Source organism: Zeugodacus cucurbitae, chromosome 5, assembly GCF_028554725.1.
Source record: "Zeugodacus cucurbitae isolate PBARC_wt_2022May chromosome 5, idZeuCucr1.2, whole genome shotgun sequence".
NCBI classification, from domain to species: domain Eukaryota; kingdom Metazoa; phylum Arthropoda; class Insecta; order Diptera; family Tephritidae; genus Zeugodacus; species Zeugodacus cucurbitae.
The window spans coordinates 25,237,940-25,265,357 of record NC_071670.1 but is presented as its reverse complement, the minus strand read 5'-3'; the positions used below and the strand labels follow the sequence as shown (position 1 = coordinate 25,265,357).

The 27,418-nt window shown below is 35.5% G+C and overlaps 1 protein-coding gene and 1 long non-coding RNA gene across 7 annotated transcripts in view; one reads left to right on the top strand and one right to left on the bottom strand.

Moving 5' to 3' along the window:
- The first annotated feature begins 9,750 nt into the window (after positions 1 to 9,750).
- LOC105220170 (asparagine synthetase domain-containing protein CG17486) overlaps positions 9,751 to 27,418 on the top strand; it is a 36,720-nt gene continuing 19,052 nt past the window's right edge. The window contains exons 1-5 of one of the 5 annotated variants that reach the window (XM_054230728.1): positions 9,751 to 10,309; positions 24,442 to 24,668; positions 25,794 to 25,980; positions 26,047 to 26,203; positions 26,263 to 26,446. In XM_054230728.1, coding sequence (XP_054086703.1) covers positions 9,847 to 10,309; positions 24,442 to 24,668; positions 25,794 to 25,980; positions 26,047 to 26,203; positions 26,263 to 26,446 — 1,218 coding nt within the window. In that variant the 5' untranslated portion in view covers positions 9,751 to 9,846. Of the gene's footprint in view, positions 10,310 to 24,441; positions 24,669 to 25,793; positions 26,204 to 26,262; positions 26,447 to 27,418 lie in introns of all 5 variants that reach the window. The other 4 variants (XM_054230727.1, XM_054230729.1, XM_054230730.1 and 1 more) reach the window with 4 other exon arrangements.
- Positions 11,583 to 15,653, bottom strand: LOC128921878 (uncharacterized). Of its 2 annotated transcripts, none has more exons than XR_008471197.1 (3): positions 12,607 to 15,653; positions 11,987 to 12,527; positions 11,583 to 11,922 (listed from the first exon to the last, which is right to left on the bottom strand). It is a non-coding gene; the product is annotated as an uncharacterized LOC128921878 (long non-coding RNA). The 2 variants fall into 2 exon arrangements; XR_008471198.1 differs by having other exon boundaries at positions 11,987 to 12,480; positions 12,607 to 15,652.

Below are 27,418 nucleotides of genomic sequence, written 5' to 3'. Positions count from 1 at the left end.
AAGATTTGCAGCTTTTGAATATTATAACGCCAAATAATTTTCTTTTGAAAAAAATATTATAAATAAATTTAAAAATATTAGCGGGCTGTGATCCCGATAAGATAATAACTCAATGGAAGTTACTTAAGTTAATATTATGTTTACATAACGAGCTTAACTCGATAATCTGTAATTAAGAAACGAGATTTCCCATACAAAATTCCTCTCTGGATAATCCGAGATTATAAAATTATCTCGTTTTATACAACTAGATTTTCGATGTTATTCCTAGGTTTATCGATAATTTTGCGAAGAAAAGGAGAAATGTCAAATGAAAATGTAAACAACAATGGCCGACAGCGAGAGAAATATGTGTAATACAACAACAAATGCAACACATTTGACAATTGATAATCTCATTTGGCTATATGTAAACGGTTAGATTATTGAACGAGCTTAGAACGAGCTCGTTTTCATATGTAAACATACTATAATTGATAATTAATTGATAATAATTAAAAAAAACATGGATATTAGACTCCGACCGATTAACCCTCTCATGACCGAATTAAAACGGGCTAAGCTAACATTTTTTTAGGACAGATATATATTAGCCTTATTTCAAATATGAAGTGATAAAAATTTCAAAATCCTATGTATTCTATGAATCTATTCATTAGTTACAGGATGTTGCTTATAGGCACAAATTAAAATATTATAAATAAACTAAAAGTGCTTAGTGCTCATGAATTTTTTTTTAAATAACTCTCTTATCTTTACTTATTTATATAGTTCACTTTGTTTTAAAATAAAACAATTATTTTTATATTTTTGAACCCTTTTTGTAGAACCACTTTTGTATAACTTTTTTCGCGAAACCGATTTTGACACATTCACTCTGCGGAAAACGCTTTCTGAATGAAAACGTGCACAGCTCATATCAGAAAAAGTAGCTATCAGCTTGTACAACACATAAGTCTACATAATTGAAAAAACCGCTGGTCAAAAATATTTAAATAATGGAAATTAGAAGCCGGTAAGTAAAATGTTGCCTATAGGCAACATTGGGCATGAAAGGGTTAATCGGCCTTGGCATCGGCATCGGCCACAAAATTAAGCATCGGCATCGGCCATATTTGGCCGATTCTTTCTACTTCTTTTGAATTACACTTACATTCATTTGTCTTAGTTTTTTTTTGTTTTGATTTTTTAAGAGCCTAAAATATTAAGTCTTCTGTTCACCTTATAAAACACAGTTATTATTACATTATTTAGAATGATCAGATTTATTTTAAATATGGACAGTTTTGTTCAACAACTAGTTGCGATTTTGAAGATAATTTCATAATGCCACTCGTATAGAAACCCTTTTTGTAATGTGCAAAAAACTGGGAGAGTATATTTCTAAAAATTTTTCTTCAGACAAATTTTCATTGTCATTTGTTTTGATCGGATAGAAATATATATATATGGAGTCCATACTATGTACAATACCAATTGCTGAGCTACAACCGCAAAATCGACGTAGAACCGTAAAACATGGTGGAGGGCATGTAATGGTGTGGGGATGTATATCGTCTTCTGTTGTCGGGAATTTAGAATTGATCGATTGAACATATCTGAACATTTTGAAACGAAATTTGCTACAAAATGCTGCGAAATTTCTTTCGGTAACTATCAAGATAAAGATCCGAAGCGTTAATTCGGAGTTGTGTAAAATTGGCTTATTTGGAACTGTCGACATAGTACAAACACCAGAGCAAACTTCAGATTTGAATGCAATTGGAAACATTTTGCTCCAAACTATACAAATAAATTGAAAAGAAAACAGTTAAAGATAGTTAGAGACATTCCACAAAGTACTAAAAAATTAAAAGTATTTTGTTTTTTGTTACTACATCATTTTCGCTGTGAGATGCAATATTATACTGTAGTTTGTTTTTGTTGTAGATAAATAAAAAAACTATTATATAAAACCTGATATTTTTAAAGCATAAATATAATGTGAAAATTTACGGTTTTCAAATATTACTTGGTTTAGTATTGTATGCATCACTTTGGCTGTGAGCCACAGTATATTTTAAAATTAAAAAAAAATAAGTTAATTAGTTTTAAATATTAATTGAATTAATAAACACATTCATATTTACATATGAACTGATTTTTAACATATTATGTGATGTTATTTTTTTTTTCTTTTGTTATTATATTAGTTTCATGACAGAATCGGCATCGGCATTGGCTTCGGCCAAAAATTGGGTATCGGTCGGACAATAATGGGCATTAATACATTTTAGAGTACCGTTGGTACCATTAAAACTGGTAAGAATAAGTTTTGTTTCATTGACTCATCCAATTTTTTGTTAATTCGGAATTTGAATTTAAAAAAATAAAATTATGAAACATATTAAATATAAGTACTTTAAATAGTATTATGCATTGTAAAGAACTAGTACACAAGGGTGATGTACGTTATGTATGATCACCAAAACAGGATCTCTTAGATAATTAATTTATTATATTTATATTATGTAACATGTTTATTAAAATTCATGAAATTTGTACCTGTACATGTTTTTCTATTGCTCAAAAATAAAAAAAATATTTGATATGAACTGATTTGATCAATGTTAGGTATTATTTGTTATATGTTTTATACATACGTACAATGTGCCTAAATGTACCTAAATTTTATTATTATTTTTTGGATAAGCATATATTTATGAATTTCCTAATGTGAAGCTCAATAAAACACCATCTTTAGATGAAAAAATGGTAGTTTGAAAGGAGATTTGGCAGGCAGTTCCCTGCAAGACGAGTAGATTACTTATCTTATGGTGTATTGGTTACCAGTAAAAAAAGCTCGTATTATTTTATTGGTCGCTTTTGTTCTAGCAGCAGGAAAAAAGTTACAATTTCTCCTCTTTTACGGCATGTCGGTGTGATTATCTTGCTCGCTCTCTCCCATCGATTTTGGTGCAAAACCTGAATATGTCTTTCTGCTCTAATTTTTCTTTGTTTTGCAAAGGCTTTGTGGTTAGCGGAGCCCTCTGTAGTAGTTTTTAATATATAATCAGCCATCTATCAGTGGAGATTGTTCGATTTATCATTTTCAGGGTCACCCCTTAGTCACACGTATTCGTCATTTGTTGGGTCACCGTTTCGTTACTTAACTTTGGTTCATTGGTCTCCATTGGTCTTCCTTCTATAGGTCACCTACTTTTCCGTTTGAAAATGAAAAATTTAAATTGTTTTATTTTGATTTTTATTTATTCATCATAATTGTATGATGCATTTACATTTATAAATTGGTATGGTATAATATTTTAAATTTTTAATAATCATTATAGATTAATTTTTAAATATTAGCATTTCAGTACAAAGTGAACTTTAATTTTTACAAACATTTTTGCAGCTATCATTTATACATAGACAAAATTTATATATTTTACAAATAAAGTTAGTATTAATTATTAAATTTTTATTTTATGTAGTTGTTGTTATACAATACAAATAAAATTCAACACTATTACGACTGTTATTAGTATGCGAACATTCAATTGTATAATTTAACAATATTTTACATTTAAATCTAATTCATAATTTATATCAATTCATAAATCAAAATGAATACATTGGTACTACACGCGAACGATTTCCTAAAACTAAACTAAACTCTACAAGTCCCTCATCATTCCCGTCCTACTTTATGGTGCAGAAGCGTGGACGGTGTCAACATCCGATGAGACGGTACTAGGAGTTTTCGAGAGAAAGGTTTTGTGGAAGATTTATGGTTATTTTAAAATTATCTTAATTAATACCTAATTATTATTATATTTAAAGTGTGTAGTTCAAAAGTGAAAAAAAATAAATGAATTGGGTAAACAAGCGGTTGGTACCTAACTCATTTAAATAAGTGCTTTCGGATGTCAGGGTATCTGCTCGTTTGCAGAATTCTGAACATATTAACCTCAATGGTTAAATATAAACTGATTAATTAATATTAAAAGCTATATAAATATATAAAGAAATATATAAAAATTCAAGTGCTAAATTAAAGAATATTAATATTAAAAGAAAAGTGCTAAATATAAGAAGAAAAATAAATATTAAAAGCTTTGTAAATACTAGTGGCCATTGTATAGTGTGTAGTTCTATTATGTACTATTTTACATATACTCATCCTTCGTTTTGTTTTTCTATTTTAGGTGTTAGATGCCTGGATGCTGGGATGGAATTTCTTGATATGTTGTTAGCAGGTTTGCGTAAGGTGTATCCATACATATATTTAGAATAAGAATAAAATAAGATTATATATCATTTGAATTTGTTAAATTAGAACATAAATTGCATAAATATAATAATTTATATATAAATGTAATTTTTGTATTAATAACTTGTAAATGTAAAACTTTAATAATAAGTTTAACTGTTTAAGTTTATATGATTGTATTATCTAAATATTTGATTTTGTAGTAATTAAAAATGTAATAAAATAAAATAAAAAACAAAAAGAAAATAATTATTTTTAACTGTTAGCGGAAAAAGATAACAAATATAGGTAACAAGCTGCTAACCAAAATATTGACCCGTACGGTAACAAATACATCTGTTCTGAATAACATAGGGATAACATATATGCTAACATTTGCTTCAGCAGAGGTAACATATATATAACATTCCAAATATGAAAATATATGAGGCCATTAACAGACTGTTAGTTGTCAAAACTTGACCAATAGGAGACAAGTATAAGTGTTATCGTAGAACGAGACCACTTATGCAAAATGTAATTGGATAGAGTGAGAAAACCGTTGAACGAGTAGTTGCATAGTGTTACTTCTTTCCCACTCTTCGAACAAAAGTAACACACAAATTAATTTTTGCTAATGTTTAGAGTAACATAGCTGTAACATGTTTGCTGAAAATTACCCGTTGCAGGGATTGCTAACATTTTGTAGTTAAGTGGCTACCGAGATGGCAACAGAACAAAACTAGAATGAACTATCGAAATCGATAACTTGCCAGATGTATCTAGATATCGATACTCGTAGTTGCCAGAATGTTCGAGTGGCGATGTATAGCTTACAATCGACTATATAAGGGCTGCCGGACTGGCAGCAAGACACAGTTCTGATAAGAGAGTTGTCGAGTGAGGACAATTCTAAGGAGAGAGTTGTCGAGCAAAGTGTAAACAAGTTATAAGTTAGAGTTGTAAAGTAGAGTATTGAGTACTAAAGTGTTAAGTTATAAGGAAATAGAAATAAAGATTAGTGTATAGCCATTAAATGGTGACTTTTATTTGACAATCCAGTGATCGAACTCAGGGTAGAGTTTTGGAGTAAACGACAGATTTTGGAAATCCGTTACAATTGGTGTCAGAAGTGGGATTGCCAAATAAAACTGCAGAATAGATAATGGCTCAGTTAACTGAAGAAGACATGAACACGATCTTGTCGCACATATCGTCACATTCAGCTCCAGGCGCAGGACGCACGTTGGTCAATGCGAATGGAAGAACAGGACACACGATTAACAACAAAGTTGTCCTAAATAACAACGCAAATATCAGCTCAATTTTCTTCACAGTTAAAAGAGCAGAAGGAAAGTCAGTCCAGTCAGATGAACTCATATATAGCCGATGTGTCTTCACAGTTGGAAGAGCAGGAGGAGGATTCAATGGATGTGGCCTCAAATAGAGCAGAGGTGTCAACACAACTAGTAGTGCATGGGGAGAATATGTCCACACTGTTGGAAGCGAATCAGACTTGTATGTTAAGACCTTTAGAATCGCATGGAGAGATTTGGTTAACACAATTGGAAGTGAATGGGATATCCTCACAGTTGAAAGAGGAGGAGTCGCTGGAGGCGACCTTAAAAAGAGAAGAGGTGTCAGCACAGCTGGAAGTGCATGGAGAGGGTATACCATCGCAGGTTTCGGCACAAGTGTCGACACAGTTGAAGGAACAGGAGGTACATATATCGACGCAGGTGATCCCAGAGAAGACAGACGCGTCATGGACAAAAGATTATGATCTGAAGGAGGAAGACTCTCAAACGTCCAAAGAAAGTCCAGAGAAAGAAGAAAAGGCTGCAGAATCTCTAGTCGCAAAGGCACAGTGCAAAAGCTTCAAGTTAGTGGCTGGTTGCTTATATCGGGTATGGAAAAGTAAAGAAGGACAAATCTCCCGATCTTTCATGGTTGGTCGGAATGAGAGATTACCAAAAGTTCACTACGAGATGCACAAAGGTCCAAGTGAAGTGGACATAAGAATCACGGAAACCTTGGGAAGGTTGAAGAATCAGTTTTGTTTGGATGGTTGTCGTAAATTAATGGGAGATTGCATTGCAAATGAGGTGACGAGTTCCAAGAGTCATGGTCAGATGAAGCAGTACAGTTCGGGAACGCCATTTGAGCAATTTGCCATGGTTGTAGCTGGTCCTTTTACCTACCAGCACATCGGGAAACAGGAGTGGTTTGATGGCTAGGACGGAGAAAACCCCAATTCTAAGCCAAGAGACTGACGAGATGGTGGACGTAGACATCAAAAGTTGGGAGATGTGCCAGAATCAATGTGTCCGGAAAATATTTGAAGTAGCATCACATCCACGATCCGATATAATGGTGGAAAGATTCAGCCGAAAATTGGAAGAGCATATTAGAAAGCTGGTGGACAGGTATCACCACAGGTTTAGGATGAATGCCAATGGAGAAAGGAATGTTAAGGAGGACGACAGTGTCCTAGAAGACGAGATTAGGGGAAGAAATGCTAAGCGTTTGATTCTGGAAGTATGTCTAATCGGGACGATCAGACTTAAGTGGAGGGCAGTGTAACGAAAATGGCACCAGAACAAACTAGAATTAACTATCGAAATCGATAACTTGCCAGATGTATCTAGACATCGATACTCGTAGTTGCCAGAATGTTCGAGTGCCCATGTATCGCTTACAATCGACTATATAAGAGCTGCCGGACTGGCAGCAAGACCCAGTTCTGATAAGAGAGTTGTCGAGTGAGGGCAATTCTAAGGAGAGAGTTGTCGAGCAAAGTGTAAACAAGTTATAAGTTAGAGTTGTAAAGTAGAGTATTGAGTACTAAAGTGTTAAGTTATAAGGAATTAGAAATAAAGATTAGTGTATAGCCATTAAAGTGTGACTTTTATTTAACAATCCAATGATCGAACTCAGGGTAGAGTTTCAGCGTTAACAACAGATTTTGGAAATCCGTGACAGTATTGGTAAAAGCTGAAAAAATTTGCATGTGTAGTGGTGTATGAGTTAGCTCCGTCTTGTAGGGAATTTCTTCTTCCTGAAAACACAAGTGTATTCTTTTTTCCTCTTTTAACATGTTATTATATTAAGATGCTTAGAGTGGCGATATTTTCTCTCGTTCTAACTTCCCTGCCAACATTTTCTATCGCAAAAGTCACTTATAAGTGACTTCAAGAAGTTACAATTCAATGTCTGCGATAAATTTTTTTCATCGTAGAAGTCACTTCCTTATTGAGAAGTTGTTCCCCGCGGACGTTACTTTCAGAAGTTACGTATTAGTGCCTTGTGGAAGTTACGTATTAGTGACTTGTGGAAGTTAAAATTTTCGTTTTTAAAAAAAATTAATTTATTTAAAATTTATTTATTTCAATTCAAAAATGTATTACAAAAAAAAAAATAAATAATTAATTCATGTGTATATTAGAAATAAGATTTTTTTAATTTTTCAGTTCATTAATTGATTGTTTGTTTTTTTGTACTCTGTCTCGGGCGGGAAGTATGTGGTGTTGACACACTTTATTTATATCAATATCGGTCGAGTTCGAATATTTGGAATGACAGGCATCTATAGGGAAGTAGAATTAATTGTTTTCTTTATAGTTATAGTTTTATGTGAAATATTACTTTTTATTAGTGCAAATGTTGTAAAGCGTTGGATACTGGGTTTGTCATTTGTGCGTCGACAAGAATTTTTAAGGTTAGTTAATCTACTGGAAAGTGTACAAATTTTCCAAAACGTCAAAGAGTATTGTTCACCCTTTTTCCTCGCCCAAGCTTTTAAAAGAGTTCGTGTTACTCCTAGACAAATAACATGCATATAATCTAAACCTATTTGATGAACCATATCAATTGGAAGTTTTTCAATCATTGTTCTATCCTGTTGGTTGTGATGCTCTGGCTGAAACCTATTCCTGAAAGAAGTATCATTTCGTAAGGAGGAACATTCAATATTGGGGAATATAAGCCGATGTTTGAACATTTCTCCTTTTTGCAAACACCTCGTACATGAATAGAAACCAGTGTGACCTTTAATCCCCAACACAAACGATCTATGAACTCTGATAAAATCTCATCTGAGTTTTTGGTTTAAAATAGCCTTCGTACACGCCTACTAAAAGCACTTCACGATATCCAGGGTCATTACATAAAATAGGCCAAAATTGTTTATGTGAACTTTTGCACAATGGTAGTCCATTAATATTAAAATCTAGTTCAATAGTCTCTGAAGGGTAATCATTTACTAATAAAAAGTCTGTGAGGGCGTCTTCTCTGCCATAATGACTGTAGAAGCCCTCTCCCATACTGCGAGGGGTACCCTCCTTTGGGTTTTTTTTAACGTTCGGCAGTCTTTAGGGACACTCACATTAGTGGTACTCATTTAACGTTGCAATGATATAAATATAGTAAATTTGTAATATGACAACAAATGTTAAATGAGCGCTCTTTGGCAATATTGTGGTAATATCAGCTTATTGTGAATTAATTGTAAGCATGCCATGAATGCCACTGAAAAAGGTCTCGCATATTTGCAAGATTGTCGTAAAATGAAATGCATGTAAAAATTAACAGCTGTTTTACGATATTGTAATTTTGAGATGTTGCCATACGTTTACGACGTTAAATGAGTACCACTATTATGTTCTCGTAATATTTGCAACAAGTCATTTAAAGCACTATTGCAAATATTTTTCAGAAATCAATAAATTGTAACTTTTCTGTTATATTCATTTCCTCAGTTTTACTTATTCCTTCTCTAAAATCCTCAAACTCACTTGAGGTATCACTTGACAAAAAAACACTATTATTACATTTATTAACATTGCTCGAAACACTAGGTTCACAACTTTCTTTTGAACTTTCTTTACAATGACCTTGATCGACATTTATTTTTTTAACTTTATTACTGCCGCTATATGTGCTCTCATTAATATTGCATATTAAATTAGATGCTTTTCTTTTATTTTTCAATTTAATAGGCTTTGCTGACAATTCACTCATTTTAATTATATTTTCAATAATATTTCAAATTAAAACACCACGAAACAAAAAATTTTACTAGTTCCAAAAGCAATATCGCACTTTAGCACTGACCACAAACTGCAGAAGACACAAAACCAATGAACCTGATGTCAACAACTTCTTTTTCTATGCTGTTGTTTTCATCTAATTTCATTTTGCAGTCGCTGCGACTTCAACGTCTTTTGCATAACAACAACAATCTTTAATTTACCGTCTGGAAGTGTCTTAAAAGTGACGCAATTGGCGTTTGACACGTGAACGCGACAACTATCTTTATTTTAACGTACGGAAGTGACTAAAGCGTGACGTATTTGGCGTTGGCGATAATAGAAACTTCCAAATGTTGACAGGGTTAGGGTTTCTCCTATTCAATTGGAAATTGTAAACAAATGTAAATGTTGTAATTGTATTTGTAAACAACTGGAAAAGTTTGATTGTCTTTGTGCAGTCTGTTACCTCCGTCTTGCATCGATGCATCGATGTTTTTAGATTTGAAACATCGATGATAAACATCGATATATTGTTTACATCCCTATTTATTTACTTCTGTTGGTACACGCTTTACAACTCATATCATGTGTGGAATATTTTGTGGTATAAACTGTAGTATAATTAATGGGAGTACTGAACTTCAAAATGTTTTGATACGGCGAGGACCTGATTATTCATCTTCCATTTCTATACATTACAATAATGTGCATTTGGAGTTCGCTTCTTCAGTACTTTGGCAACAAGGATTAAGTATTTCTCCACAACCCTATGAAGCTGGAAATTTTATTGTACTATTTAATGGCGACATTTTTAATATACCTAATGAGTTACATTCGATGTCAGACACGGAATGGTTAGCAAAAGAAGTTTCAAAAAGCAAAAATGAAATGGATATATGTAGATTAATTCAATCCTTAGAGGGACCATTTAGTCTCATAATATTCAACAAAAGTAGTGGAACTCTTTATGTATGCAGAGATATTTTGGGCCGCAACTCTTTAATAATGGAAAAAGATGATTTGAAATTTCGTTTAATGAGTACATCATGTAAGTAATTGAAAAAACTATTAAGCCGGCAAATGGTGATAAACATTATTTAAAAGAAAACTTAAGTATATATCGTCCCACGATTTCGATGTTAAAATGGGTATGGATGGATAGAGATACATAAATAAACTTGAGGCACAATTCCGATTTCAATGGCGCCGCGATCTAAGGGCACCGTTGAAAAGAGGAGTCCTCCCGATTAACATATTGGTTTATAGGTACCACAGACGCTATAGTTTTCGAGATATTCGGCTTTAAAGATCAAAAAATAAAAAATTTCCACAATCATTTTCACACACTAACACATTTTACGCTCTTCACTACAAATATTTGAAATTACATCACTAACATTCAATAAAATTAAAATTTTACATTTATTTAAAGTTTTTAAGCAAAAATTACTTATATTAAAAATCACATTTCACTCTAATAAATAAAAAATTGGACTTTTAAACACAAATATGACAAAAACTAAAGTCCGATCAAGACTATTTATATATCGGAGTCGTGCCAAACTTATAGTTTTCGAGATATTCGTGTTTTAAATTGAAAATTTTGCTTGCAATTTCTCGATTTATAGTTAATTTTTCATTTATATTATGGACTTATTAAACATTAGCACTTCACTGCATTGTTTCTATATATTTATTTTATTTTTTACACAATTCTCATCCCTACAAGACGAGTAGAGTTACTTATCTTATGGAATATTGGTTACCAGTAAAGAAAGCTTGTATTGTTTTTTGGTCTATTTTGTTCTAGCAGCAGGAAAAAAGTTACCATTTCTCCTCTTTTACGGCATGTCGGTGTGATTATCTTGCTCGATCTCTCTAATTGATTTTGGTGCCAATGCTGCATATGTCTTTCTGCTCTAATTTTTCTTTGTTTTGGAAAGGTATATGCCACTCTGTGGTTAGCAGAGCCCCCTTTAGTAGTAGCCATCTATCAGTGGAGACTGTTCCTCTGCAAGACAGGTACCGGCGAATTCTTCGGTGAAATGCAATGGAGCGGTACTAGCAGTTTCAATGAAAGTTTCTATGCCATTCTTAATGTCGAATTGACAAAAGTACCCGAAACTATTGTGTACGTATTATCGTTCATCCTTTATATATACCTCTTGCACAATTCTGTGAATGATCTTGGTACAATCATGGATGAAAGACCCAAAACTACATGTGACTTTCAGTACTGTTCTTGGTACTATTACGGATGAAAGACCCAAAACTGCGAACCAAAACTCCACGTGCACTTTCAGTACTGCGACCCACAAAAGCCCAGAAACTATACCCGATATTTTCGGTTAGTTGTACCAAAATCCAAATGAGAATTTAATAACAAAATCATTAATTATATTACATATTTATTGAAAATATCATGCCATTTAGGTGTTTATTATTATATTTACTTTATACATATATTATCGTACCATACATATGTATAAAGAATTGAATAGTTGAACAATTTTTGCTATCGCAATGTCAGATACCCCGTGCGGGCTGGAAGTGTAAGCTGCGCACATTATGTGAGGACTCTTTTGGTTTCTTTAGGAGTTTTTATAAGATCTGTCCTTTCATTAATTTCACTAGTACTAGATTCATCTGGGAGGAGGGTTTCTATAAAATATAAAGTAAAATTCGAATTTTTAGAAAGTTTGTAATAACAGTTGGTAATAATTACCTTATGTTTCAGGAATTCTAAATCTTGCACGGCACCGTTAAAGTCTTAACATCCATGCTCTTGCTCTAGTATTTCCATTGAACTAATTTTGGTGAATTTATGTCCTTGTAAAGCGATACAACAACGAGCACAATGAGCACAAACATTCACTTAAATTTATACTTTAATTTCTGTGTTGTAGCTGCTAATGGCACGGCCAAGTGCCGATAAGCCCAAAAATACTGAAACTGCTTTGTCCTCTAGCTCATTGGCAAAACCCAGTTGACACACGTCGTGATAATAAACGGTTTCAAAGGCACCTAAACCATGTCGTTCCAATTCCCGTGCTTGTGTTGACCAAAAGGTTTAATTGCACGTAAAAAAGTGACATTAAACTTAATATCTGGTGTGTAAATGATTTGTGTTCCATTATTATTATTAACCCAAACGATTACCCTCCTCCCGCCCAACCGACGCGTGGGGCGCAGTCCGCTTACGAGCGGAATTTGCCGAGTCTAGAAAGGCAAGAGATTTTTAAGCATCCGGTTCACAAACTGCTCAGCTACAGAAAGAAACATTTCAACAGCTGAGATTTAAAAATTATAAAAACAAAAAGTTAAAAATTTCTGAATATTACTTACTAGTTGACTCCGCTGTCGTTGCACTGCGTGAAATTATTTGTTTTGAAAGTTGAATTTGTATAGTGTTGGAAAACATTTATTTGCGATTTTTCTAAATTTTTTTTACAATGTAACTCAGCTTAATATACAACATTTTTTGTTTCTGTTCCGGTGCGTAAATGTACAGAGAAGATGGTTTTTCAACCCGTGAATGAAATTTATGCCACACACCTCCAGCGACTGTCTTTGAGACCTGTTGATTGTCATCCCAAATGCAAGTTTCGTAGGAAACTGAATACGTTTGAACTGAAATGGCAAATCGTTGGAACTCAAAGAAATTCGTGGAATCAAGCATTCTGCCCCCTTGAAAGTCCCTTTAACTTTAATTCTTGCAACTATTACATTATTCGATAGCTGCTTGAAGATTGCGAAGCATAATAAATGACAAAGCATTATAATGACAAAGAATTTAGAAATTTCACTGGATAATTCACAGCTTCGTCTTCATTTTCAACATGATCGATCGATGTGTATGAACACAAATCTCCTGGAAGTTGACTTTAAGTCGTATAGATTAAATCATCGACATCGGTATTTTTGGCATTTAAAAATCTGCGTGCACTCAACCAATCGTAGTTACTTATAGTTATTTGGCTAATGTTCGGATTGATTTCAAACCATTTAAAGTATTAACCAGAATTTGCCCAGATCTTTGCTTGCTCATAGATGTTTCATAGATTTGCATGTTTAACTGAAGCTACAATGTCGAATGTGCCGTTCTTCCAACTTCAAGTAGCGTTGCTGCAATTCCAGTAGATGCGAGAGCCAACGTAATGCCATTTTGAGATCGTATTGTTGCCAAAATCAATGATATCAGAATCAATCAGGATTCCCAGTTCCACCGTGCGTATCAAGAAATAAAAGTCCACCATTTCCATCATGGACAGCCTTAATCAATTCATCATAGGTTGTCTTTTGCTGCTCATTAAATAATGGAACATTTCTTTATACTTGTTCCAAAGTTATTCTGTCGTATGCACGATTCAGTACATCTTTAATTTGACGATTTGGTGATGGCATATGAATTTCAATGCTTCATTGTAGATGTCACCGTTCATTTGAATTCTGAATTCTCTGTTGCCACTTGCCAATTTCCGACTTTTCCGAATTGTTTTTTTATAGATAGATTGGAAAAAAAATGTATGGAAAATAGTCACTTTTTGGAATTTTACAATTTTCCGACTAAACCTTCCAAGATCCACAACGAACAACCTCTGAACATTTCATCAAGAATGGTCCAACCATTCTCGATCCTTAGCGTATCTAATCTTGAACCGCTTTCGCAGCGCAAGGAACGGAAGCCCTCAAAGATAAATAATTTCCCCCGTTTTTTACACATTTACCACTGTTTCTTCGCTCCTGATGCTATATAGCCTATAGCCTTCCTCGATAAATGGACTATCCAACACAAAAAGAATTATTCAATTCGAACCAGTAGTTTCGGAGATTAGCGCGTTCAAACAAACAAACAAACAAACAAACTCTTCAGCTTTATAATATTAGTATAGATTAAGAGAAGGCAAAATAGTTTTTTTGATGCTAAATATTGAGTCAGATGGATCAAATGTGCTGGAATGTGAATTAAAATCATGACATATTCGGCGGAATGGTTCATTTAACTCAAAATTTGTTCTAGAAGATTTTAGAAATAATGGTCTAAACTGCCTGGATGAACGCAATGGGACACTAAACTTAATATCAGACAAAAGGAATGAACTACAAACTAAACCATTCAGAAGTTTTACTAGGAATATTATACCTAGCATTTCTCTGCGACTAGTGAGTGTGGGAAGATTTATAAGTTTTAAACAACGAGTATACGGGGGAAGATTCAATCTTGAATCCCAATGTAAGTGGCAAAAAGTAAAAATTGTTTTTGAACGGACTCAAGCTTATCACAATGGGATTGATAGCTAGGATTCCATACCACAGAACCATACTCCAATATAGGCCTTACCAATGTTGTAAAAAGAATTTTAGTAATATATGGATCACTAAATTCTTTAGACCAACGTTTAACAAAGCTAAGAGCACCTTTAGCTTTTAAGACAATTGAATTTACATGAGAATTAAAATTTAGTTTAGGGTCCATAGTAACTCCTAAATCAACAAAGCTAAAAACTTGCTCTAAACGGAAGTTATTTACTACATAGGAAGAAAGATCAACAGTTCTACGGGAAAAGCACATCGTTTTACATTTTTTAAGATTCAGTGGCATATCATTTTTGTGACACCAAGTAACTAAATTATTTAAATCCGATTGCAACTCAGTCCTTTCGTTATGAGAAGTATATGATTTAAAAAGTTTTACATCATCCGCATATAATAAAATTTCTGAAAACTTAATTACAGAAGGTATATCATTGATGAACAACAAGAACAGAATCGGGCCGAGATGACTACCCTGTGGAACCCCTGAATAATGTATTATTAAATAAAACTTGTTTTTTTCTGTTAGTAAGATATGAGGATACCCATTCAAGAAGTCTTGGTTGAAAACCAAGAAGATCCAGTTTTTGCAAAAGAATTGAGTGGTTTACTCTATCGAATGCTTTACTAAAGTCTGTATATATAACATCTGTATTCTTATTATCCCTAAAACCCATTGAAACATGGTTTACAAATTCAAGCAAGTTTGTTACTGTAGATTTCCCTTTACAAAATCCATGCTGAGAAAATGAAATTAAAGGAGAGATTAAGAAAGTTATTTGGTCAGTGACAATAGCTTCAAAAAGTTTGGGTACAGCTGACATTTTTGCTATCCCCCTATAGTTCTCAACAGATGATCTAACTCCACTTTTATGCAAAGGTAATATAAAAGAGTTTTTCCACATTGACGGAAAAATACCTTGTTTAAGAGATAGGTTAAAAAGCTTGGTTAAGGGCAGATATATATATTTTGCACAATTTTTAAGAAAGCTTGAGGGAATCATATCAGGGCCATATTTAAACGTAACTAAATAATTTTTTAACGTAACTAAATAATTTAAGACATCTGTTTCAGAAATAATTGGTGTATTAATTACAGTACTCGGACATAACACTTGATGATATGGCACATTCATAGGGTAGTTTGAACAATAATTGGATTTGAAGAATTCTGAAAACATATTAGAAATAATATAATGCAGGGATAATAACCGCAGGGATACTACCCTAGAATGTCAGGGCATAGCTATCCGGTCAGGCGATGTCAAGCTCGAAATAATTAATATATATATCCGTTACATGTTGCCCAACAGGATATCACCCGAACATCTGTGCGCTGCTTCGAGGTGAAAACCGATAACGCGCATCACGATCTATGGCATTCTTGCCTGCAAAACGATCGTCGGGGGATGGAGCTGGCAGAGCAGATTGACGATTCGACATTCTGCACAATGGATGACGAACACTCCACCATAATTATGGGCACCTGTAATAGCTTGCCTGATATTACAAGCGCTTTCGGTGGACTTATGCTAACTCTCACATCAGGCCATCTGCATATAATTGTCTCGATCGAAAAACATCATGACTTTATTTCTGTGGACAACCGTACCTTCGTTAACTTCAAAAAAGCTAACTGGGTCATGCCATGTCGATCTCTGTGATCCCCGTAAAAAGGATCTCAATTTGGACAATCGACGAACGGTAAATCAATATAAGCGGACGAAATGGGTAGAGCACCTGAAGTCTTGTAATATTTCCATTGGTGTGGGTAAGCTCTGGACTACTGTCAAATCCTTATCCAACTCGAGAAGGCATAACGACCGAGTTTAAATTCAATTCGTAGGTCATGCCTCCTCGGATCAGAAGAGGTGCGCGAGCTATTTTAGCCGGCAATTTACACTGCACCCTTCGGTGGATAAGGCGAAAAGATGTGTTACCCGGCGGCTGCGCAAAGTGCCAAAAGACTGCACACCACTTACTCAGTCAATGGCATTAAAATTCCGACTGTTAATAACCCCCAAAATCCTTCAATCCCCATACGACCGCGATTGTAACCAAGGTACAGAGCCGCAACAAAATTCTCAAGTCGCTAGCCGGCAGCACCTGGGGTAAAGACGAAGAAACCTTGTTGGCAAACTAGCTAGAGTTACCTCCCAAGCCATCAAGAGTACCTTCCTGAAATACGCCGACGACCTAAAATACTATACCGACAGGACTTCGGATGCGACAAACTATAGATAAGTACTGAACGCCATTCACGGAGGAGCTATTAATACCTTAATAGACAAAATGGCGAAAACCAAAAACACATAGTGTTATAACTGAGCCATAAATAAAGTTATAACAGTAAAATTTGGAATAAAGGATCGCACTAGGAAGGGGCTTATTTGGATGTAATTTTTTTGGGGAAGTGGGCGGGGCCCCGCCCCCAAATCTGTTATTTGTATATATCTCGCAAACCAATGAAGCTATATAAATCAAACTTTCTGCAGTCGATTCTCTTACGTACCCCACCATAACACGATGAAAATAGTTGAAATCGGATAATAACCCACCTCCCATACAAAGGTTAGGTTGGAAATTACTAAAAGTGGGTTAACTCACTAACGAAAAACGTCAGAAACACTAAATTTCACATAAGAAATGGCAGATGGAAGCTGCACTCAGATTTTTTTACAAAATGGAGAATGGGCGTGGCGTCGCCCACTTATGGGTCAAAAACCATATCTCAGGAACTACTCGACCGTTTTCAATGAAACTTGGTTTGTAATAGTTTCCTTACCTCCCAATAATATGTTGTGAAAATCGCTTCACAACCACGCCTACTTCCTATATACCAGAACTTTGAATACGATCTGAATCGTTTACTTTACAATATATAAAGTAAGCACTAGTGAAGATATCGGTGCAGAACTATGCACAAATACTATGTTTATAGTGTGGCCCCATTTCTAAAAATCGCCGAAATCGGACCATAGGTTTTTAAGGCCCCATATATCGAACACGAGGACCTCGGTGCTTCTAACCTAATATGGTTTCCAACTTTCAATGGCCTTTATACAATATATATGACGAATATGTGGGTCAAATTGTGTATTATATAATATAAATAAAGTTAAATAAATAAATTGCGAGAGTATAAAATGTTCGGTTACACCCGATCTTAGCCTAGTAAGGAACTTGTTTTTAATTACAACTATAACGAAATTTTTATTTTTTTGGAAAAATGTCTGCCAAAATTCTAATTTTTACTTTTTTTTGTCTTACCTTCGTTCAAGCACGAGTTTATGGTCTTACCTAAAACATTTATTTTTGTTTTTTCATTTTGGATGATCCTGTCAGGAGTTATGCTGACAACGCGGACGCACCTTTTTTCCGTTTATTTAATAATATCGCGATGTAAATGATAAGGAAAGCAGTTCCTATGAAATGGGGCCTTAACGAAATGTGCGCGATGACACGCCCGCTGTCAATTTTTTATGTATATTTGAGTACAGCTTTTCTGTATCGCCTTTGCTATATATTTTAGGGCTTCTAACGTTTTTAGTTAGCGAGTTAACGCAATTTTAGACATTCATGCCATGTTATCAAGTGGTAGAGGGAAATATCATCACCATGCTGATCTAGATTTAGTGGTTCACTTTATATCTTTTCACTTAACGACAATTTATGGGTAATGGCTTTCGCAGAATAGCAATATCAATGTTCCAAGATATGCGTGTACCAAGAATATCTAAATTGTTACTCAAGTTATATCTCTCACGGACAGATAGATATCCGGAATTCAATTCGTCCCGTCATATTGATCAATTTGAAATGCATATATGTATGTACTAAACTGATGCACAAGCAGGCTTACTCCTTGTTTCAAGTAATGGCTTTCGCAGAATAGCAATACCAATGTTCCAAGATATGCGTGTACCAAGTTTCATAAGAATAACTAAATTGGTCCTACGCAATAGCTTTTTGTAGTCTCGTAGCAGATCTTTATATTCACTCCAGCATTCATCATTCTCTGCTATTTTGGCCCAGTTGAACATCTCTCGTACCTTGCGTCTGCAGGACCCCAGTTCCTTGTTCCACCAGGGGGCTTTGTGTTTTGCCTCAGCTGTAATTGAGGACACGCGGATTGGAATGCCTTGTTGAGAGCATTTGTAAATAGGTTTACGCCGTCCTCTAGTTCTTTGTGAGAGTTAAAAGTGCAAGGTCTGAGTCTCTTACACAATAATATCCGTCTTTAGAGGTACCAATTTGCCCTTCTGGGATCCCTTCTACCTACACCTCTTATTTTAGCTTTCGATCGAATGGAGAAGTAGATGTACCTATGATCAGAGATCGATGGTGTACCTAACACCTTCCAGTTCTCCACCAATAGACCTCTACTTGTAAATAGAGTAATATCCAAAACGTTTTTCGATGTGGGTCCTATATAAGTAGGTTCCTCACCTCGATTGGCTAGCGCTAAACTACTTTGAATGATAAAGTTGAATAGTGACTTACCTCTCTGGTTTATGTCTGGGCTTCCCCAGATCGTATGATGGGCGTTGGCGTCGGCGCCCACCACCAGCGCCTGCCTCCTGTCACTGGATGTAACCGCCAGTCTATGGAGCTCCGCCGTTGGCGCCTCGCTATCGTGTGGCATGTAGCAGGATGCAAGGCGTATGAGCTCATCCTTGACACCCTTTACACCCACCACCGTTAGGTCATCTGTAGAAAGATTGGAATCAACATGAGAATACAGTTTTTTGCTCACCAGTATTGCCGTTCTTACCCTGTTGGTTACGCTTGGGATGTATGTTGTAAAGTTTTTGGACTTTAGCCCAGAGACCACGTTTCCCGAAGCTATCCATGGTTTCTGGACTAGAGCCACGTCGTAGCCGTCCTTCTCTAAATTGAGAAGGAGCTCGGCTGAGGCGATCCTACTCTTGTGGAGGTTCACCTGAAGTACCCTCAGCTCCTGATTTTGCGCCATCAGATTGCTGGGTAGGTGCCCTCTCCACCTCCTGTAAGACCAGTGAAGTCGCCATGATCTCTTCGATGCCGAGATCCTTCTCCACTTCACCTTTTTCTAGAGTGTTCTCGTTACCGTCCGCGGGGTGGCGCTTTTTGAGGCGAAGGTACACGCTACTAACGCCCCATGCCATCTTCCCGAACCTCGCATATAGTATGTCGTCCGCCGCTTTATTAATCTGGAGGATGTAGCTTTGGCCTCCGTCTTCGTTTGAAGATTTCGCCACGCTTAGTACCCTCCAGTCGCTAGTCGGAGGAGCCGCAGAGCATGATTCGGGTCTACCACCCTAGGTATAATAACCTTCGCTTTGGGCACCGAAGGAATGCTGCTACGGTCCACCACCTCCAATTTGGCGTTTTCCCCATAGGTTCGGAAGCGTTTTTACAGCCTCTTTCACCCATGTCAACGACGGGTCGTCCTTACATTTCAGGATCTTGACCCCCCAAGCCACCCCGCTCCATCGAAAGTTGGCATGGGTGCGCTTGGATCGGAGTCCAGTCTGTGGGTCTGAAGCAGTGCACAAATTACGAGTGGCGAAGTGAGCTCGGTCGTTCCTTACCTCTTCTCTGGCCCAAGTCAACCTTTTCTCTTCCTCCTCCTTCAGGTTAGGCTTGCCTTCGAGTCGGTTGCAAATCCCGACCGCCGCTTTATATCGCGCCTTTGCCTTCATCAACTCCTTGCTTGGCTTCTTCCGGGGCCCTCTCTTGTTGCCAGAGTTGGAACCCTAGGTCGATAGCTCCGGAGAGCGAAGAAGTTCATCCTCCTTTTACGTATTTATACTTACGGCGCTTTCCTGGTCCGAGTCTTCGTGGACTGCGGCACCGGAGCGACGTAGAATTGGTTTGGCAGTAACAGTACAACAGTCGAAATCTCGCTGTGCCCGCCGGTAGTAGCAGCCACGCCTCCCACCGACGTTTGGGCTAATATCCTAGCCCGCTCTTTCTCTTTTGTTTTGTCCATGTCCATGTCGAGTTTTAGAAATTCGGGGGACTCTACCCTTAGCGTTTTATACCTGACGCCAGGTACCTCTTAGCAATGGCCAATGTAGACCCTCATCCACCCCCTCATGAGGTTGCATGTGGAGCTGACCACCATGACAACAGCCTTAGCTAGGTGACGCCTGCCTGCAATGCAGTGGCTTAGCCTGTCCATAGACAGCTAGAGACCACCACCGTGCAAGCTCTCGCCACCCATTGCCCAGTCGACACCCGCGCGGAGGGTATAGCTAAGAGGAATTCCGTCGACCAAAAGGCGAACGCAGTTGGGGAGTAGGGAAATCCGTGCCGAAAAGTCTGGAATCAATTCATTTGATTATTAAGTTGTCATCTGACTAAAGGAGTTATATATAATGTAAGCTGGTAAGTGGTTTTAAATAGAGTAACTTATACGAAATGATAGGATCATACAGTTTGTAAATGATAATTTTGTATACTTTAAATAACTAAAAAACTGTTTTTTGTCGATTTTTTAAATTTACTTTTTTCTTTGATTTATTTGGCACTTTCGAAATGAAAGCAAAAACTACGAATGAAAGTATGAGCTGTTTATGGTTATGACACCAGTAGTAGTAAATATTGTAATGGTTAAAACCAAAGTGTATTCAACAAAGTGAACTAAGTATTTGACATACCCTTGTTTGACAACAAAACAGTAAAGAATTCATGTATTTGTTTACATTAACCAGTTTTTTATCTTGAACGCTTTAATATATATTTATAAAATTTGTTGCAATTTGTCAGTTGAAGCACAAAACAGTGCTAAATTGTTTCCATGAGTTGTTTTGCACAACCAGAAAGTATTCGGCATTTTCTTTTATTCATTTACAAACATTGTTGCTTCAAAATATTACACATACAAATACTATTTCTTTTAGTATTAATGAATTTACATGCATTATTTGCATGCATAAACATGTCTTCTCTACATAGAGAAGGAGCATTTAACAGCAAGTGCATGTTGCACTCGTTGCTTTTTGTGTAATGATGTGAAAAATATGTAATATGTAATAATTATAATGGACAATAATTTTTTAAGATTGCTTGGAGTTGTAACTAAGACAGGATCAATTTTCCTGCCTGTTATTCATAATTATATTTTGCTTGAATTTATTTGCATCAGCTGATGGATGGATGTAATGTAGTACAATACTACATGTGTGTTACTATGCTGGTATATGGTTTCTTGAGCTTTTATTGTAGTACATATCGTAGTACAGAAACCATATGTCTGTCTTAGGCCGCGGCCACGTAGTAAACGACTGAGCGATGAGCGGCTGAGCGATGAGCGGCTGATCGACGATTTTGAGCGACGTATGGCTTTTTACTGAGCGACTGTTGTTGAGCGATTAGTTGCTAAAATGCCGTTGTCAAGGGCTGTACAGCGTATATTGCTGCTTGAAAATAGATATCATGTTTATAGAATCTTGCTACGTATAAAAAAAGAAAGTATGGTGTTCATCCTATAATCCAAACAAGATGGAGGTTCGGTGAATTTAATCATTTATATCAAAATCTACGTAAATTTCCAGATAGATTCTTTCAATATCTACGTATGTCTATACAATCTTTTGATATATTGCTTTAATCCAACTTTTGGAGGAGTATATGCCTATACCAACAACAGACCGCCTTAAAACTATCATAAATGATTACTACAGGCGTTGGAAATTTCCGAACTGTTTTGGCAGTATTGATGGCAAACACTGTCAAATTAAGTGTCCGGCAAATTCTGGGTCCCATTATTTTAAATATTTGCACTACTTTTCCGTAGTACTGCAAGGTGTAGCAGATGCTGACAAAAAATTTGTAACTATAGAAGTGGGAGGAAGAGGAAAGCAAAGTGATGGCGGTACTTTTTCTGGATCAACATTATTTCGATTGCTTGAAGCGGATAAATTGAATGTTCCTCTTCCCCAAGCATTGCCAAACTCAAATACTATTTTACCTAATTTTCTGATTGGTGATGAAGCTTATCCACTGAAAACATATTTGTTAAGACCTTTTCCACGTAGGAATTTAAATGCGAAAACAGAAAATTTTAATTATCGACTTTCAATAGCAAGAAAATGCATTGAATGCGCATTTGGAATATTAACCAGTAAATGGCGTTTTTTGCAAAAAGCCATTGAAACAACACCAAGAACAGCTATTATTTTAATTAAATGTGCTTGTGTACTGCACAATTTTGTGAGGGAGCGCGATGGCGATAGTGATCTTGATTACTTACAAACAACAACAACTATAAACAATGCTAACGCTCAAACAAATACCGTTGATCGAGAACAACAGCAAAACTTCAACAGAAGCAGCCAAACAGCATTAAATATACGTAATGAATTAACAGAATACTTGTGGGAGTTTGGACATTAAATTCCACTTAAAATTTTAATTTTATCATGTTAATATGTTAACAATAAATTTTTTTTATGAATAAAAAAACACTCACCAGAACAACCACATATTTCTCCCAGTTTTTTCCATATGTTGTCAGTGATATTTTTATTTTTGAAGTCTTTGTGGCTATCCTGCCACAAAACCGGATAGCTTTGCACCTCAGAAATAAGCATTTCAATGTTAAATTTGTCCATTCTTTCTGTTCGTCGCTCAGCAGTCAACTGAAAATTAGAACATGTTTTAATTGTTAAGCGACGTCGCTCAGTCGCAGAGAAATCGCTCAGTCGCTCAGTCGCTCATCGCTTACTGCTTGGCCACTTCAATGGCATTTCATATGTTTAAATTTCGTCGCTCATCGCTCAGCCGCTCATCGCTCAGTGCGTGCCCGCGCACTTAGGCATAGAAAACGAGTTAGCATTGCATTGTCGTGAATACGCGCAAGTATTGCTTGCTTATGTCTTTTGGTGTTCGTTGCTATTTAGGTTCACTCAAGAATGATAGAAGACAAGATTACGCCATTCGTTTATAGTTAGCTTTTTTGGCTTTTATTTTTCTGTTGAGTGACGCACCTACGACCCCCAAACACGCGAGCAAAACAAAAAACGAAAGAAAAACTGACAAATTGCACGGTAGTACAAAACAATAAAACCAAAACAAAGGACTGAAGTCAAGGCTAGTGCTTAATTATTATATAAAATTCTAAGTGAAAAATGTATTAACTTGATCAATAATTAAATAGTACAAAAAAGTCGTATATAAAGATTTTTTTCACTTTTCCAACCAACAAAAAAGTTGGCAAAATGGCGAACTTTTTGTAACAAAACATATAATTTTAATTATAAATATGAATTATTATATTGGATCATTTTATAGATGACGATTTTAAGAATCAGGTTCATTGTGATATTTTATTCAATTTGGTTCACTATGTTTTACATTTCCGTTTTCCATTTGACAATTCTTCTGTAGCCTATTCCCATTCGGGGGTCGTGAGCGCGTCACTATGTCGTAATCTTGTCTTCTATCATTCTTGGGTTCACTGCTTATATTGTTTCAAATATCATCAAACAAATCACATGCAATAGGTCGCGCATTGCTTTGGTGGTTCCAAGTGCACTTGTGCAGCAGTTTAGTATGTATATTCCGATTAGTTTTGAACAACGCGAGTATAAAATTCGGAAAAAGTGGAGTTAGATAAAAAGGGAGTAAAGGGAATGATTTGTGTGTTTATTCGGGCTATTAAAAAATTTAAAGAGTTTCCTAGATATTGTATAAATTTTTTTGCATTTTTGTACTGTAAAATTGAATTAATATAATATAATATTTATTTAAATTCTTAATATGTATATCAATAAATTAGAGAAAAAAGTATTATCCCTTTATTATATTTATTTGACAAATGCTTTTGTGAACTACTACATTTGTTTAAATCTTATTTTTAATATTATAACTATTTAACAGATAATTTTGACGAGAAAGGAAGAGAGCAACCTTCAATGGAATTACCACCTCTGGGATTATATACAATTAACGTTACTTCGCCTATGGAGTGGAAACTATTTCCTTGGAAACAAACTGTTCATACGGCATCAAATGAAATAAACAACTTGAAAGAAATTTTTGAACTAAATATCTCTATTGAGAATTGCTTGCAACCAAATTGGTTATACAGTGATATAAAAACCCCGGTACGTTTATATGGAGAGTGTTTTTTGAACCGTGTATGGGTTATAATTACGGTTATTTGGTATCATATTAACTTATACTATTGTATATGTTATACTATTGTATAACTAACTTATGAATGACACTGGAAGGGAGTCAATGAAGGTGTTAATAGCTCCACTGTGAATGGCGTTTAGAGCGTGTCTGAAACTGTCTGCGTCCGCAGTCTGGTCGGTGTATTGTTCAAGATAGTCGACGTATTGTAGGGATGCACCTGGGGGCGGTTGTGCTTCCAGCAAGTGACTACATGGGTTATTTCTACGAAAGCACCCAAGTAGAAACTGCTTGGTAAGCAGTTCATTATGCTCCTTAATAGGCAGCATAGTAATGTGCAAATGTGCTTCTGGTGACATCAAGAGGCATCCTGTAGCTGTCCGGAGTGCGGTGTTCTGACACGTCTGTATCCCTCTGCTGCGTGCCGTTGCATCCAGGCGACCATGCCGGTGCTGCGTAATTCACGATTGGCCTGCCGATAACCTTGTAAGTGGCCAGCAACGTTTCTTTGTCCTTTCCCCAAGTGCTACGGTCTAGCGACTTGATGATTTTGTTGCGGCCTTGTACTGTAGTGATTATCGCGGTCGTGTGTGGAGAGCAGACTGTCAAATGTGAAACCCAAAATCTTGGGATTGTTCACAGTCGGTATTGGTGTGCCATCGAAGTGAATATTAAGATTTAGTTTTTACTCCTTCGTCCAGTTAGTAAAGAGGGTCGCCGTGGATTTAGCGGGTGCGAGTGTCAGGCTCCACGCAGAGAAGAAGCGAGAAAGTTGGAGGAGGTAGTCGTTTTTGTTCGTGGTTATTTTTCGATTATACCATGTTTAGTACTGTATAAGGAAGTACTAAAGGACGTTTGTAGTAAGAGCAAAAAATATATATATTTTTTAATTTTATCGTTATTTGGCAATTGAGTGTGTCTTTTCATCAGCTCGTTTATGATAACCGTTTTTTAGAATTAGTGCCTCTACGATTTTTTATATTATTGAAGAAATTTAATTCAATGTATACACCATATAAAATATTGTATAATTTAAGTTAAAAATGATTAATTGTCTAATTTTTTATTAATAACTAATTGTTATAACGTTATAGAAATATTTTAATTTCTATGAAATGTGCAGAAATCTGGATACCAACTGCGATAACATGTTTGAACTTTTACTGGAAAACAAAGTTTTATTAGATGAATTGCAGCGTTTCTCATTATTGTTGGAAGAATCTGTAAAAAATCGCGTTCGTTACACTCCTCAATGGTGCATCAATTGTTCAAGTCATAAAGGTATTTGCAATCATGCTAAGGTTGCTATTTTATTTTCTGGTGGAATTGACTGCTCGATTTTAGCAGTGTTATCGAACAAGTACATTAAGGATGATGATCCGATCGACCTCATAAATGTAGCATTTGAAAGACTGAGCTCAGGTCTAGAAAACAATTGGGATGTACCTGATAGATTGTCTGCCAAAAATTCTTTTGCTGAATTAAAAAAGTTATATCCACAAAGGTAAAGAGTTTTTGAAATAAATTCTAAAGTGTTTTAATATATATATATATTTTTTCTAGAAATTGGAATTATGTAGAAGTTAATGTATCGCGACAAGAACTTTATTGTAATTTGCAGAAGCATATTAAACATCTTATATTTCCTTTAAATACTGTTTTGGATGAAACTATTGGTTGTGCATTTTGGTTTGCTTCCCGCGGTAAAGGCATATGCTTAGGAAAGGAGTATTTGTCATCAGCAAGGGTAAATTATTTTATATATTAATTTGTTGTAACTTTTACTACGCTTTCATTATAATTATAATTTTCGCATCAACTACCTATCCGTAAGTGCGATTTCCCACGGTTCAACTCCTATTGCAAATTCTCGTGCAATTCTCTTCTGCTGTCGCCCATGGCGTTCACACGAGGAATTTGTGTTCGACAACTCTGTTCGTGTTTTTCTCATTCTCTTTCATATGATTTTCTCAACTTCTTGTACGCATCGTTTCCAAACAAAAAAATATATTTAATTAGCTAATTTTTATCGTTATTCTCCATTTTCTAACATACATATTTTAATTATATTATGCATATTTTTATATGTATTTGCAAATTACATACAAAAAATAAATTATAAAATTAAAATTTTCAAATATATTGTATACATTAATTTTAAAATGTGCGCAAATGCAACGCTGTTACGAGCAGCGAACTGTTACGAATAAGAACACAAAGCGTGTTGCTGAACATAGCAGACTCGGCGCGATTCTCCTCTCTTCTTCGCCCCCTTTCCTATAAACTAAGAATTGCCGCAACAGGAGTTGACCCGTGGGAAAGAGCTCTTATACCACTGATAGCCCAAATGACTAGAAACAAACAATTTCGGAACCACTTCACTGGTAAATCTCCAAAAATATTTGTTTTAAACGGCAACCAATGATACCAATCAAGAATGATAGAATACAAGATTACGACATTCGTTTACCGTTAGCTTTTTTGGGTTTTAATTTAATCCATGATGTCGCAATGTCACGTGAACAAAACATGCAAACGAGACAAAAACTGCCGAAGTGCACGGTGGTACAAAACAATAAATCAAACCCAAAAGGTGGAAGTGAGCATAGTGCTTTAATATTATATAAAATTCTAAGTGAAAAATATATTATCTTAAAAATGAAGTGCGCAATGCCAGAATTTAATAACAAAAATACAAAAAACATCGTATAAAAATAGA